Source organism: Nannobrachium achirus (genome assembly GCF_963921795.1).
Source record: "Nannobrachium achirus genome assembly, chromosome: 5".
In the NCBI taxonomy this organism is placed as follows: domain Eukaryota; kingdom Metazoa; phylum Chordata; class Actinopteri; order Myctophiformes; family Myctophidae; genus Nannobrachium; species Nannobrachium achirus.
Window position 1 is genome coordinate 22,712,190 of NC_137814.1, and position 13,121 is coordinate 22,725,310.

General features: G+C 42.9%; 1 protein-coding gene across 1 annotated transcript in view; it reads right to left on the bottom strand.

The window, feature by feature from the left end:
* Window positions 1–387: 387 nt before the first annotated feature.
* The window catches only part of LOC308284914 (myosin heavy chain, fast skeletal muscle-like), a gene marked incomplete at both ends in the record, with an annotated part of 38,444 nt that continues 25,710 nt past the window's right edge, over window positions 388–13,121 (bottom strand). Inside the window, 8 exons of the mRNA XM_080725639.1 lie at window positions 388–393; window positions 7,406–7,537; window positions 7,992–8,087; window positions 8,203–8,307; window positions 9,081–9,251; window positions 9,709–9,834; window positions 10,454–10,657; window positions 11,672–11,980. Coding sequence (XP_080581765.1) covers window positions 388–393; window positions 7,406–7,537; window positions 7,992–8,087; window positions 8,203–8,307; window positions 9,081–9,251; window positions 9,709–9,834; window positions 10,454–10,657; window positions 11,672–11,980 — 1,149 coding nt within the window. The remainder of the gene's footprint in view (window positions 394–7,405; window positions 7,538–7,991; window positions 8,088–8,202; window positions 8,308–9,080; window positions 9,252–9,708; window positions 9,835–10,453; window positions 10,658–11,671; window positions 11,981–13,121) is intronic.

The following is a 13,121-nucleotide window of genomic DNA, read 5'->3' on the forward strand; positions in this document are numbered from 1 at the left end:
GTGTTGCAATTTGTTTGAGTTGTTGACATAATGTACGAGTAGTAGCAAAAACTATGTTTTGAAGAAAAAGCGAAATAGTGGAAAAAATCGGTCTCACTCCCAAGACGGCAAACGCCGGGTGTCCCTGTATGGCATCATGTCTCTGTATGGCATCATGTCCCTGTATGGCATCATGTCTCTGTATGGCATCATGTCCCTGTATGGCATCATGTCCCTGTATGGCATCATGTCCCTGTATGGCATCATGTCTCGTCATGATCCTAGGAATCCAGGGGGAAACAATGCTTGATTGTACAACTTTTTAGTTATAGGCCAAAACAGTCTGCAGGGTGGAGTGTCTACCATGGCCTACAGTATGAGCAGCATGCTCAAAAGGTTTGATGCTGATTAGTCCTAAAATAGAGACAAGAGACAAAAACAGAGAGCTGTTGAGAGAGAGAGAGAGAGAGAGAGAGAGAGAGAGAGAGAGAGAGAGAGAGAGAGTGAGAGAGAGATAGACTGCCAAAAAGAAAAAGAAAAACACCAAAGTCAGCGAACACGGTCAGCTTTGCCGCAGGCTGTTGACGCAGTAAAAGCTTCTTTCCTTGACCTCTTGCAGTGACTAATCAAAATGTCTCAGTGAATGCATGTTGCTCTTTCTCAATCTTGCCTATTTCTGCATGCATCTCTCTCTCTCTTGTTCTCTACATCTTTATCCATCACTCATCGCCTGCCCCTCCCATCCCCCCTCCCCCCCACCCCCCCTCTGACTCTCTATTTTATATGGCTCAGGTCATTATTATTATGATACACTAGATTTGTTTTGTGGGAAACAAAGATTTTAATCAGTTCATTGCCACCGTTTTTTATGTTACACTTTTGTCATCTATTTCCTTATTTAAGATTTAAATGTAATCCTTTAATCCTACGTTTTGATATTCATATCATAAACATTTGTAAGTCACCTTCCTCCCATAGTGGATATCATCTCAGATTGGTTCAAACCCCTTCATAACATACTGGTAAATGACAAATTGTATTTGTACTTTGTTTTTACTTGCCTCCCCCTCAGGGTATTTTGTATATTAATAAACTCCCATCACACGATGTGGCCATGCCCTTTTTTTTCTTAGATTGATCAATGGATTTTGCTGACACATATCACACTACACAAAAAAGATTTCACCGAGACCTGCACAATTTCCATTTTGTGTTGGACAATGGTTTGTGGTGCAAAGTTGGCACTTAATGATAGCTCAGTCTTTGCAAACTGAACTCCCTGAACTTGTTTCTTTGTGTGTGTGTGTGTGTGTGCGTGCGCGCGTGCGTGCGTGCGTGCGTGCGTGCGTGCGTGCGTGCGTGCGCGCGTGTGTGTGTGTGTGTGCAGTGATACAGAGGAATGTTATTTTCAAGTCTATTTTACAAGTTGCCAGGATCAAGCGTTAGCGTTGTAGAAAGCAGCAGACATGTCAAAGAGGCCTTGGATACCTTGATGTCCATTTCTCAATCAGATTAAGATATCTAATAAAGGGACTGTGGCGAGTCCCAAGAGAATGTCTTTGAAGCAACTTTGGGGGCGATATGGGCCAAATGTCCTACTGTCCTTCTGCCCTAAAGTAATATCCTACCGTGCACAAGTGGACATGTATGACCTACTTGAGCGCCAGCAGCGCGCGCCATGAGGTGCGCTCACCACTGGCATCACCACTGACGATGCCAGTGACATCACCACTGGCATCACCAGGAATGCTGGTCCCTCATTGGCTGTTAATGATGACGTTGCCAGAAATGCTGGTCCCTGATTGGGCTATACGGGCTTAAACAGACACAGACACCGACATGTATACATACGCAGCCGAACGCAGTACTTGCGCGCTCTGCTGACACAAGTAATGAGAGGCAAATACAAGGGATAAATGCAATGTTACACAAGACCATTTGATGCTGGGGTCCTCATATTGTAATGTACCCTTATAGAACAGTGAAGTCATGACGTGACTCGCTCATCCCCCGGTTCCACAGAAGTAATTCTCTATGGAGAATAACATTGAGTCACCTTAAATCGTCTCATATAAGCATTGTGGTCCAAAAATAAACAAACAGTCTTTGCGATATTGTCGGCGAGGTGGCTCTGTATGGTTTCTGATAGTCAGTCACTCATATTTGATAAAGCCTGTTTCTAGCGAAAATGTAACTAATTCGGCGACAGTAACATTAGCGTTTTCTCACCATCATTTGATTCTTCATATCCATATGAGTCAAACCGCTGAGATAATTTGTTTATAATTGGAACACAGTTCTTATATGACGCGATATGAAAAAAGGTCTATGGGAATTCAGAATGCGGGAAGAAAACCGCAAACCAGGTAGGATGTGTAAATTACGTCACACTTCACTACTCTATAGAGGGGCCCCTGTATGGGTAAACTGTGAACCCCCTTGTATAGACCTACAGTACTTAAAAAATCAGTGAAAATTGCTACCATCAGCAAGCAGGGGAAATCATAAAATCTCCTGCTCTAGCTGGCCCATCATGACCTGTTTTGACCTGTGTTGTTTCAGCGCTGGCCAGAGACTGAGGAGGTCTATAAAGACTATAGGCCCAGGATTGTCACAGTACAGAGCAGGGATTGTGCACGGCCCATGTGTCACCTAATAGAATGCAGACAGTAGGCTGTAATTGTTGTGAGTAACCAAGCGTCCAGCAATGGCACAATTTGGGTCAAATATTTCCCCTCATTGCAAATGTGTGGAATTTATTGTCAGTTCCCTTCGTTTTGTTCAGACCCCCCCCCCTATGTTATAATAATAATAATATAATAGTAGTTTTATTGCGACTGTAGGTCGCAGATTAGTGTGTGAATGGTCACAGCTTGTCCATATCTATGTCAGTCACGCCTGACACTCTGACATATGCTCTGGTGTCACTGTGATGTCAGGGGAACCACTGTTAACAGAATGGGTTTGCCGCTCTGACATCACGCTCTGGCTTCACTGTGATGTCACACTAACAAAATCCCTTTTATGCCCATATATGGACTTCCCTGATGTCATCAATATTAAGCCCATAACAGGACTTCATTTGGGAATGCCCATATATGGAGGCCACATCGGCCACATACCACACTAACAGAATCCATATATGGCCAAGACAGATGGTCAAGACAGCCAATATCTGTGTGGCTGGTTCTACAGACAGGGATCTCCATGTATGGGCAATTGGGCATAAAAGGGTATGATGTCAGATGTCATAGACATCATAGGACTTTCACATAACGAACTGAGTAATCATGTTTGGGCTCTCACAGCATATCTCCATATACAGTACATGGATCATATGGGTACCAGGGGTCTCCACATAATGGTAACTGGTCCGATTTACATCACTGGCCAGATGGCCAAGAATTGATGTCACCCTGAGGCGTCTTACTACAGTAGCAGTATAATTAGATAGATAAGTACAAATCTGACTGAGCAACCTTCACTAGTAATTGAATAGTATTTGACCAGGAGTATCTACTTGACTGTGGGGTTGACTGTAGTACTTTATCCACCACAGCTAATAAGGTAATCAAAATAAGTCAGCCCCCAGGCATGGGGTGCTCAATACTTGGTCCTGTTTCTGGATGTCATCAGCCCAGACCACAGGCGCTGGGCAACAGAAAGGCATCCTTTGTTTTCATCCCCCATGATTGTGAATCACCAAACCTGCAAGCACCGGAGCCATGGCAATTTGCCCCAGCATTAAAGGACAGCTTTAGGGGTTTGCTTTAGTATTTAGGATGATGTTCATAAGGATAAAATAATTATTTAGCAACTCTAACTCAGTCATTCACAAGCGTTTTCATTAAGGACCCCCACATTGATAATGCATTTGGCCTGCGAAATCCCATCTGAGGATATTTTGTGCCAGGGACCCCAGTTCCCTCGGGGTCCCCGTACCCCACTTTGGGAACCAATGCTGTAACTGCATGTATTGACGTTTTACCTCTGTGGTTCTACCATACTGAACATCAGGTTTTTATTCGACATACCGTTTGTTTTAAAAACAATTTAGTGGTGTCCACAATTCAGTTGGCAGACCATGACATGGCAGGTTTAGTGGTGGGAGCTGTTACAACAACACAATGCACAAGCACCCACCCCATTGAGTGTAGATCAGGTTGAATTAAAGCTACAACTGAGTGTGTGTGTGTGTGTGTGTGTGTGTGTGTGTGTGTGTGTGTGTGTGTGTGTGTGCGCACACGCGTGCGTGCGTGCGTGCGTGCGTGCGTGCGTGTGTGTGTTTGTGTGTGTGTGTGGGGCTATGGTCTGGGCAGAGAGAGAGACAAAGAAATGGGGGGACCCTGCCGACTGACAAGGTTTAAATGTGTCTAATCTCACTGGCGCCACCTAGCCTGGGATCGCTTCCAATTTCGGGCTTTTGATCAGTTTAAACCCAGTTAGCGCATGTGCAAAACCGGGTTAAAACTGATTCCGGTTGGTAGTTCTGGCCAAAGTGTAGTCCGTTTTGAATACAAAAAGACGTAAGATGTCATCCGCTCCCGACCGGATCAACCAACCTGTTTAGTAAACGAATACCAGGCGAGGTTAGGCGCCACCTATTTTTTCTTCCTATCGCCAAAATAAAATGCCTGGGTTTCCGAGGCTAGGCGCCACCTATCAGTTGGCATCATGTTTGTGGTTACAGCAATACACTGACAGCCAGTTGCATTTTAGAACACAACAGGGTACGAGGATGGGAGTCGCTTCTAAAGATGTTCTAAGCTTTTCCATAAAGATGACTTTTGCTCCAAATGTTGCTCTTCTCTTCTTTCTGAGGTGATTTCTTTCTTTCTTTCTTTCTTTCTTTCTTTCTTTCTTTCTCTCTCATGTAAAAAGGACAGTCATTTAGTTTACTTTGGTGGATTCCCGTGGTTACACAACGGAGGAACTGCACACAGCGATTGCTTTTGTCCACATCTCTATGGTTACAGACTGGAGCCTTGGAAAGTGTCCAAGATGTTAATTCTACAAACAACAGTTCACGGGCAGTTGCCCCCTACGGTGCCCCCCCCACCTCCCACTACACCTTCAACCACCCACCATCCGTCCCTGTCTTCTCTGAGCATTTGTGTGCATGCGTGTGTGTGTGTGTGTGTGTGTGTGTGTCCTGCGTGTATGTCCTGCACGCGCACGCGAGCATGTGTGTGTTGGGGGGGCTTTGTGCCCATATTTCGCTGTAACTTGAAATGTGCAACATAGGCTTCTGGCATTAGTCTTTCTTCTTTCTTGTAAAGTAAACCAATGAAATTTACAATTTTGACTGGTACATTTACTTTACTTCAGTATTTTCCTTATTTTTTTGAAGCGGTGAAAGCCGCTTCCAAGGTGTGGCTTTGTCTGTCCCATGTCTGTCCCGTGCATGCAGAATTGAGGATTGGTCAAGCTTCACATGACAATTTGACCCTCCAGACAAAATCATTCATTCATGAAAATATAGAACTAAGGCCATGGCTAGTTGGCTACACAGAGCTGGATATTTCTCAAGCTAGATTTTTTTTTGTGCTGTTGGGGCTTGCAGCCACATGAAGCTGGATATTTCGGCCGCGAAGCTGGATATTTTTTAAACCGGATAAATAAGTGAAGACATTGAAAAATATCCGATTCACTGGATCCGTGTAGACATGGAACCCGGATATCTCTGAAGACTTTACTGTGTGTGTGCTTGTTAGACCTAGATATCTTTGTTGTGTGGACCTACATATTTTTCTATGTGGATATCTGAAAAAAACTGTATATATGAAATATCCAGCTCCGTGTAGCCATGGCCTAAAGCACATAGAGAGTATAGATCTAGAAGATAGAACGTATAGATCTAGAACACAGATTTCATAGCTCTATAGAACACATAGAATAAGAATTCACCGCTTCACTTCGAACCGAGGTAAAAAAAAGAAAAAAAAATGTTTTACACTTTATCCAACAGATCATTTCTACATTGTGGTATTGACACTTTTATTTAAGTTACTTTTTCCACCACTGCATTTCAAGGCAATCTGTTGTTTTCGAGCACCTCAGGTGTCACATGCACATGTCTCCCTGGGTGTCATCTAGTCTGAATGACAGCAACAGATGACGGCCTCTCTCCTCACAAAAATACCTCAAGGACATCACCTGCTCAAATACTGAACAGAGTGAATGATAAAACGTGTTCATTCATTCAAGATCCTTATGATTTATAAATGCATTCACTTTCCCTCAAACTATTTATCCTCATGTTCATGCTGTCGAGCAGAAACCTTATTATGTTTTTTTTTCGTAAATTAAAGCCCTCCTACTTGATCATACCACTGTGTAACACAAAAGCAACAAACGTAGCAGATCTGCAGCCTCGAAAAGTTTCGTGAAGCGAACAGACAGAGTCAGCATGTGCCGTTTCACATAATTATATAGACAGACAGACAGACATCCAGTCATAATATACAGAATTTGTCTGAGAGACACATTTAAATTACGCATTTTATTTCCAAAATTCAAACATTAGTCATATCTTATGACATTGTGGTTTCCTGATTCGTGATCCCTGGAAGTGGTCTTCTTACTCAGCCATGTCCTTGCCCTGTAGAAGATAATAGAAGAAATAAGTATTGATTAAACATCTCATTTAATAATGTTAGGAAGAATCAGATTTTATACATGATGGCTAAAGATCTGTCATTTAGCCATTTGGCTGACACCCTTCCAGAGCAACTTGAGTCACTTTGACTCAACAAACAACCGGTTAAGTTTTGTCCAAGGAACTGAATTGCAAAGAAAACAAGTACCGGTATTATTTGTACAACATTATTGATTGATTAAATTGATTGAAGACTTTATTAGAAGGTTGCATAGGAAAAGGTACAGCTTCATGACAGTTCACTGGTAGGCCTAAACGGTCAACTAAAAGGAGATCCTAGTAAGCTTTTTGGCTTATTTACACAGGAACCCTTTAATGCAGGGGTCTTCAACAGGGGGTCCAAATCTTCCAATAATATTTATATTAACAACTTGAACCCTAGTGTCCATATTTTGAGAACTGTTGCCAAAAATAGCAGATCTACAAGCTCACAACACCTCGTGCTGCGAGTCGTTGTGAGCTTGTAGACCAAAGAGGTTTGGTGTAGAGGGGAAAAATAGTGAGAACAGAGTGAAAGGTCAAGTTTGTTAGGTGATGACGGCTCAAGTGGTTAAATATCTGAAACTGTATGGAATCTATGAAAAGGTTGTGGGGGTCCCTGCTTCATCTCTCTCTCAACTAAGGGGTCCTTGGCCTGAAAACGTTGAAGACCCCTGCTTTAACGTACAAGATAACAAGTGGACCTTCAAATAACATAATTAAGGTTCAAACCTCAAGTTTATTTACCAATTACGAGTAAAAGGATTTGTCACTGTAATAATCTTTTACCTTTCCACAGTCGCGGCCCTTGGCTCTCAGCTTGTTGACCTGCGACTCAGCGATGTCGGCTCGCTCCTCAGCCTCTTCCAGATCATGCTGCACCTTCCTGAACCGAGACAGGTGACAGTTGGCCTGCTCCTCCTGGAAGTTAAGACATTGTGAAGTGTAAGAAATTCCAGCATCCCTGTTGTGACCATCACCGTGAACTGTTATAGATTACTGGTTCCCAACCAGTGGGTTGGGACATGATTTTGGGGGCTTCAGATGACCTTGAAGTGACAATTCAAGTAACCTTTTTAATACAAAAAAAAGAAGAAAGAAAGCAAAGAAAAATACCATTACAACATCTAAAGTAATCAACAAACAATACTATAACAACTGGTGAACATTGGCCAAATAATCAAATAACATGAGAAAGAGAAATCTTGCGAGGCATTGTGAGTTTGTAGATCTCACAATTTGTATACAGTATGTGGTACCAAACTAAATGTAACGCCTCAACTGGGGATCCCCAGTTGAAATATGATATTTTGGGGGCCTGAAAAGGTTGAGAACCACTGGTCTACAGGCCTATGATTTCATGGTTATTACTTACAGCCTCCTCCGCCTGTGTCTTGTAGGTCTTCACTTTACACTGCAGCTTGTCCACCAGGTCCTGCAGTCTGTTAACGTTCTTCTTGTCCTCCTCGGTCTAAAATAAAGTGACAAAGGTTTTATTTTATGAGCTGCTAGTACAGTTACGTTATTTTCATTCCCGTGTTTCAGATTCACAGACAACTATGGCATGTTGTAGGGGAGTCTCATACCTGATAGGACAGCTCCTTTACTTTCCTCTCGTACTTGCGAACTCCCTTAATGGCATCGGCACCGCGTCTCTGCTCATTCTCGACTTGGACTTCAAGCTCGCGCACCTTAGAAATAATAGAGTGTAGTGTAAATATATTATTAAGGTTCTAATGCGTTTTTTTACTGTATGAAAACATGGCTATCTACCGGTATGTAAAGAACTGACAACGCATACTTTGATTCGCCCTCATTTAGATATCAATCACGATGGTCATTTTTGCGACCGAAGGTCGCCGTTTACCATAAGAAATGTCACAGCTTGTCCGTGTCCGTGTAGACGTGTATGTAGTACACTGCGGTTCTATGGGTTTGTCTGTGGTTCTATGGGTTTGTCGCTCTGACATCATGCTCTGATGTCACTGTGATGTCATGGGAACCACTCTTAACAGAATGGGTTTGCCGATCTGACATCATGCTCTGGATCTTCTGTTGACTATCATGCAGGGGTCTCCATATATGGGTAACTGGTCCGATATACCTCACTGTCCAGATGGCCAAGAATTGGCGCGGAGGCGTCTTACTAGTTAATATACTGTGTTATTTCGTTGACTAAAACTATGACGAAATGATGTGCGTCGAATACCTATTTTCACTGACTAAAACAAAATAAAAGGGAAATAAAAACGCTATGATGACTAAAACTATGATTAAATGTACAGTATATTGACATTTTCGTCAACGAATAAAAAATTGACTATAATGTTGCTGTAGATTTAGTCGAGTAAAACTAGACTAAAACATTTCAGATGACGAAAAAACTAAACAGAATTTTATTCAAAAGACTATGTCTAATAACTAACTAAAAATGTTCTGTCAAAATGAAGAAAAAAAAAGTTACCCTATGCTCCAGTTTCTGGAGCTGTTTCTTGCCGCCCCTCATAGCCAGGTTCTCAGCCTCATTAAGACAATGCTGCAGGTCTTTGACTGTGAACTCCAGGTTATTCTTCAGCCTCTCCAGGTACGCGCTGGTGTCCTGCTCCTTCCTCAGCTCCTCAGCCATCATGGCAGCCTAAGATATGCGGAACAGTTTTAGAGGATGTATTTTATATACATATTTTCTATTTGATCCATGCATCCATATTCAACTACTTATCCGTAGTAGGGTCGCAGGCCGCGGGGGCAATAGCTCCAGTAGAGAGTGTCTAGACTTCTCTTTCCCGAGCAATATTAGCCACTTCCTGAGGGGAATCCTGAGGCGTTCCAAGGCCAGTGTGGAGATATAATCCCTCATCTGGTCCTTGGTCTGCCGTGGCGTCTCCTCCCAGTGGGACGTGCAGCGAGGACCTCCCCAAAGATGCTAGACTTGCACAAACTCCCGCTCGAAGTCCCGTTGAGCTACAAGACCTCTTTTACGAGGGAGCCATAGATAATAGATAGGTAGCAGGCTAGCAGCAATACAACAACTAAATATGTACGTGCATGTACTTTGTAAGACGATGTTCTGTTATTATTTTACTTCTGCTTACATCCATGATGGCATTCTTGGCCTTCTCCTCAGCATTTCTGAATTCCTGAATAATTTCGTCCACCTCGCCCTGGATCTGCACCAGGTCAGCGTCCGCCTTCTTCTTGGCGCTCTGAAGGCTTGTATTCTAAAGGAGAGAAAGGACAGTTATTATCCGGGAGCCATAGTGTCTGATTTCCATGCAAATAAATATATCTTTCTGAAAGGAGATCAAGGTGGGGAAATCTGGCTCTTTCGATGTGTCATTCCTTCGACAACCAGCGTCGGCAGGTTAGCTACTCACCCGCGTCACGGTTACTGAGGTTAGGGTTAGGGTTAGGTTTAGGCATAGAGGTTAACATTCACCCACGTCGGCAGGATAGCATTTTCACCAGGTTAACATTCACCCGTGTCGAAAGAATGGACCGTCGAACAGATGCTACTGTATGTCGCAATATCGACATGCTCCCGATCAAGGTAAGTAATCATCTCTGTCAGGCAGAAACCTTGTATCTCCAAGTTTCAAATTTGTAATTGTACGTGTTTATAAAGTAAAGTCCTCCTTCATCACTTCAAGACTGTCGTCGTACAAAACTAATGAAAATAGCAGATCTACAAGCACACAACGCCTCGCGGTGCGAGGCGTTGTGTGCTTGTAGATCGTCTATTTTCAACTAGTTTAAATCGTTTTTAAAATTATAAATACAGAACAAACGGTTTTGGACATACAAGGCTTCCACCCGACAACGACGTAATGTTCTTCTCACCTGAGAGTGCAGCAGTTCCACGCGCTCGCTGGCATCGATCAGCTCCTGCTCGGCCATCCTGCGGCCTCTGTCGCTCTGCTCCAGGGCACCTCGCAGCTGCTCAACCTCGGCCATCATCTGGCCGTTTCTGCGCTCTGCCACGAAAACCTGTTCCCTTTGGTTACCTTCAGCCTTGACAGAACCATCAAGCTGAAGTTGGGCATCCTGAGAAGACAGAATAATGAAATGTCATTAACTTGTCTTATTTTTTGGGGGGGTTGTAGTTCTGTTGTATTGATTCCTCTACAGCAACGGTTCTCAAAGTGGATTCCAGGAACTCTCTGGGTTACCCCTTTAGGGCTCAACCAGTGGTCCAGGGACCACCTCCAGTGGTCCTTGAGGGGGCTCCAGGTGGTCCCCAGCTAAATGATAGAGAGTTGGTAACCATTATAGATCTTTAACTCTTGTGAGTGTAAAATCAACTCTTGAGGGCGTAAAATTAAACCAAATGGACCCGTCTGCATTACTTAATTCTACTTAAGTCTATACAAAGAGAATGTAGAAGTTTGCCTGTTATCTACAGCATGGAAAAACCTTATCCAACTAGTTTTGAGTCAGAGAGGCTAAATCTCATCAAAATGATGTTCCTTGGCTCAGATGTCGAATAAATAATGGACCTTGATATGAAAAAGGTTGAAAACCACTGCTTTAGGGGGGCCTAAATGGACCCTTAATCGTGTATCTGACAGTGTACAAATGGAACCAAACGTCAGGGTTGAGGGGAGACCTTGACATTTTAAAGCTTGAGAACCATTGCTCCACACTAGGGATGGGACGATAATCGTTATTATCGTTTATCGTGATAAAAAACACTCACAATAATCGTATCGTGGAGATTTACATATTATCATGAAATTATACTCCGTCATGCACTGGGGTCAATTCACCTTTTATTTGCCGAGCTGCATTTAAACCCTCTAAAACAGACCTGGAAATGTCTTTGCCAAAATTTTGTGAGCTTTTGAAGCTCACAACGCATCGCAACATGACACGTTGTGAGCTTGTAGATCTGCTATTTTTTTCCGCAAATGTTTAGATCTGAACCACTTTAACCATTATTTTATGCTTTAACAAAAAAAATATAGCACATATACAAATGTTCCGCTTCCGCCCCTGGATAATGGATGTTGGGGGTATTTTGATTATCGCGATAATATCGTGATATGAAATGAAAACTACCTTGAGTTGTCCCTGGACATTTCGGAGTTGTTTCTGGGCCTCGGCAGCCTGCCGGATAGCGTGGCTCAGCTGGACCTCCATCTCGTTCAGGTCTCCCTCCATCTTCTTCTTGACCCTCAGGGCCTCGTTCCTGCTCCTGACCTCAGAGTCCAGTTGGCTCTGCATGGCGTCGATCACCCCCTGGCTGTTCTTCTTGATCAGCTCCAGCTCCTCGTCCTTGTCGGCAAGCTTCCTGTCCGCCCCGGCCTTCATCTGGGTCGTCTCCAGCTGCACGCGGACCATCCTGGACTCTTCGTGCTCCAAAGTACACTGGGAAAGAGAATTCAGTTTTCATTTCAATGATTTGGTGAGTGTTTATTTTTTTCTTGTTCTTCTTCTTCTTTTTGATATTATCCACAAGTTTCCGCGGGAGTTTACTAGAGACTATTGGGACCAAACTTCCGGGTTTAACAGCAGACATACAAGCTCACGTCGCGTCGCAGATGCAACCCGTTGTGAGCTTGTAAATCGGCGCCGGAAGCTCGGTACAGACGTCTGCGCAATGCACTATGGGGCGTTGGAAACTCGTGGATACTGTCTTCAACAGGGAGTATGAATACCCTAGGGCAGTTCCCAAAATGTTTAGCTTGTGACCCAAAAGTCACAGGCAAAATGAGACATTTGCCCATGACCTAAACTAGTGAAAATAGCCGATCTAAAAGCTCACAACGTGGCGCAAAGCCACCTTCTTAAACATTTGTGTTATATTTTGGGGAATTTCTTAGATTTAATTTGATTTATTAATGAAATTACTTAAAGAAATCATTGCATTTTTTATGTATTTATGAAAATCTTATCTTTGGGGAATGTTTTTTGAAAATGTTTTGAAATAATAATAATACCGGTAATAAAAAACTAAATGTAGGAAACCCATAAATGGGTCCTGGCCCACTGTTTGGGAAACGATGCCCTAGAGCAGGGGTTTTCAAAGTGGGTGACGGGGCACCCTGGGGTGCCGTGGCGGCAGTCCAGGGGTGCCGCGAGATAATTTGATAATATTTGGAATTCATTGAAAAATCTCTTTTATCAATTATTTGGGGTTTCAACCATATACTGACAGATCTACTATTGAATTCATTGCAAACAGACCACTAGGGGGCGAGCCCAACTTGTTTGCGATGGTTTTTGAAAACCTTATACACATACCTAACACCATACCAAAAATCTAAAACTCTTCACCAAGTGCAGATTTATTATGAATTTTTACACATTAAAACCCAGTTTATAGGCATTTTCAGCTCCCGGCAGCCATCGTGGACGCCATCTTGAAAATGGTGCCTTTCCGGTAGTTATTTTTTCCTGAATTTTTAGTATGTTGTTTATCATACCCAATAGTAACAGAATCCATTGAAAAATCTCTTTCATCAATTATTTGGGGTTTGAACCATATACTGACTATTATTATATCTAA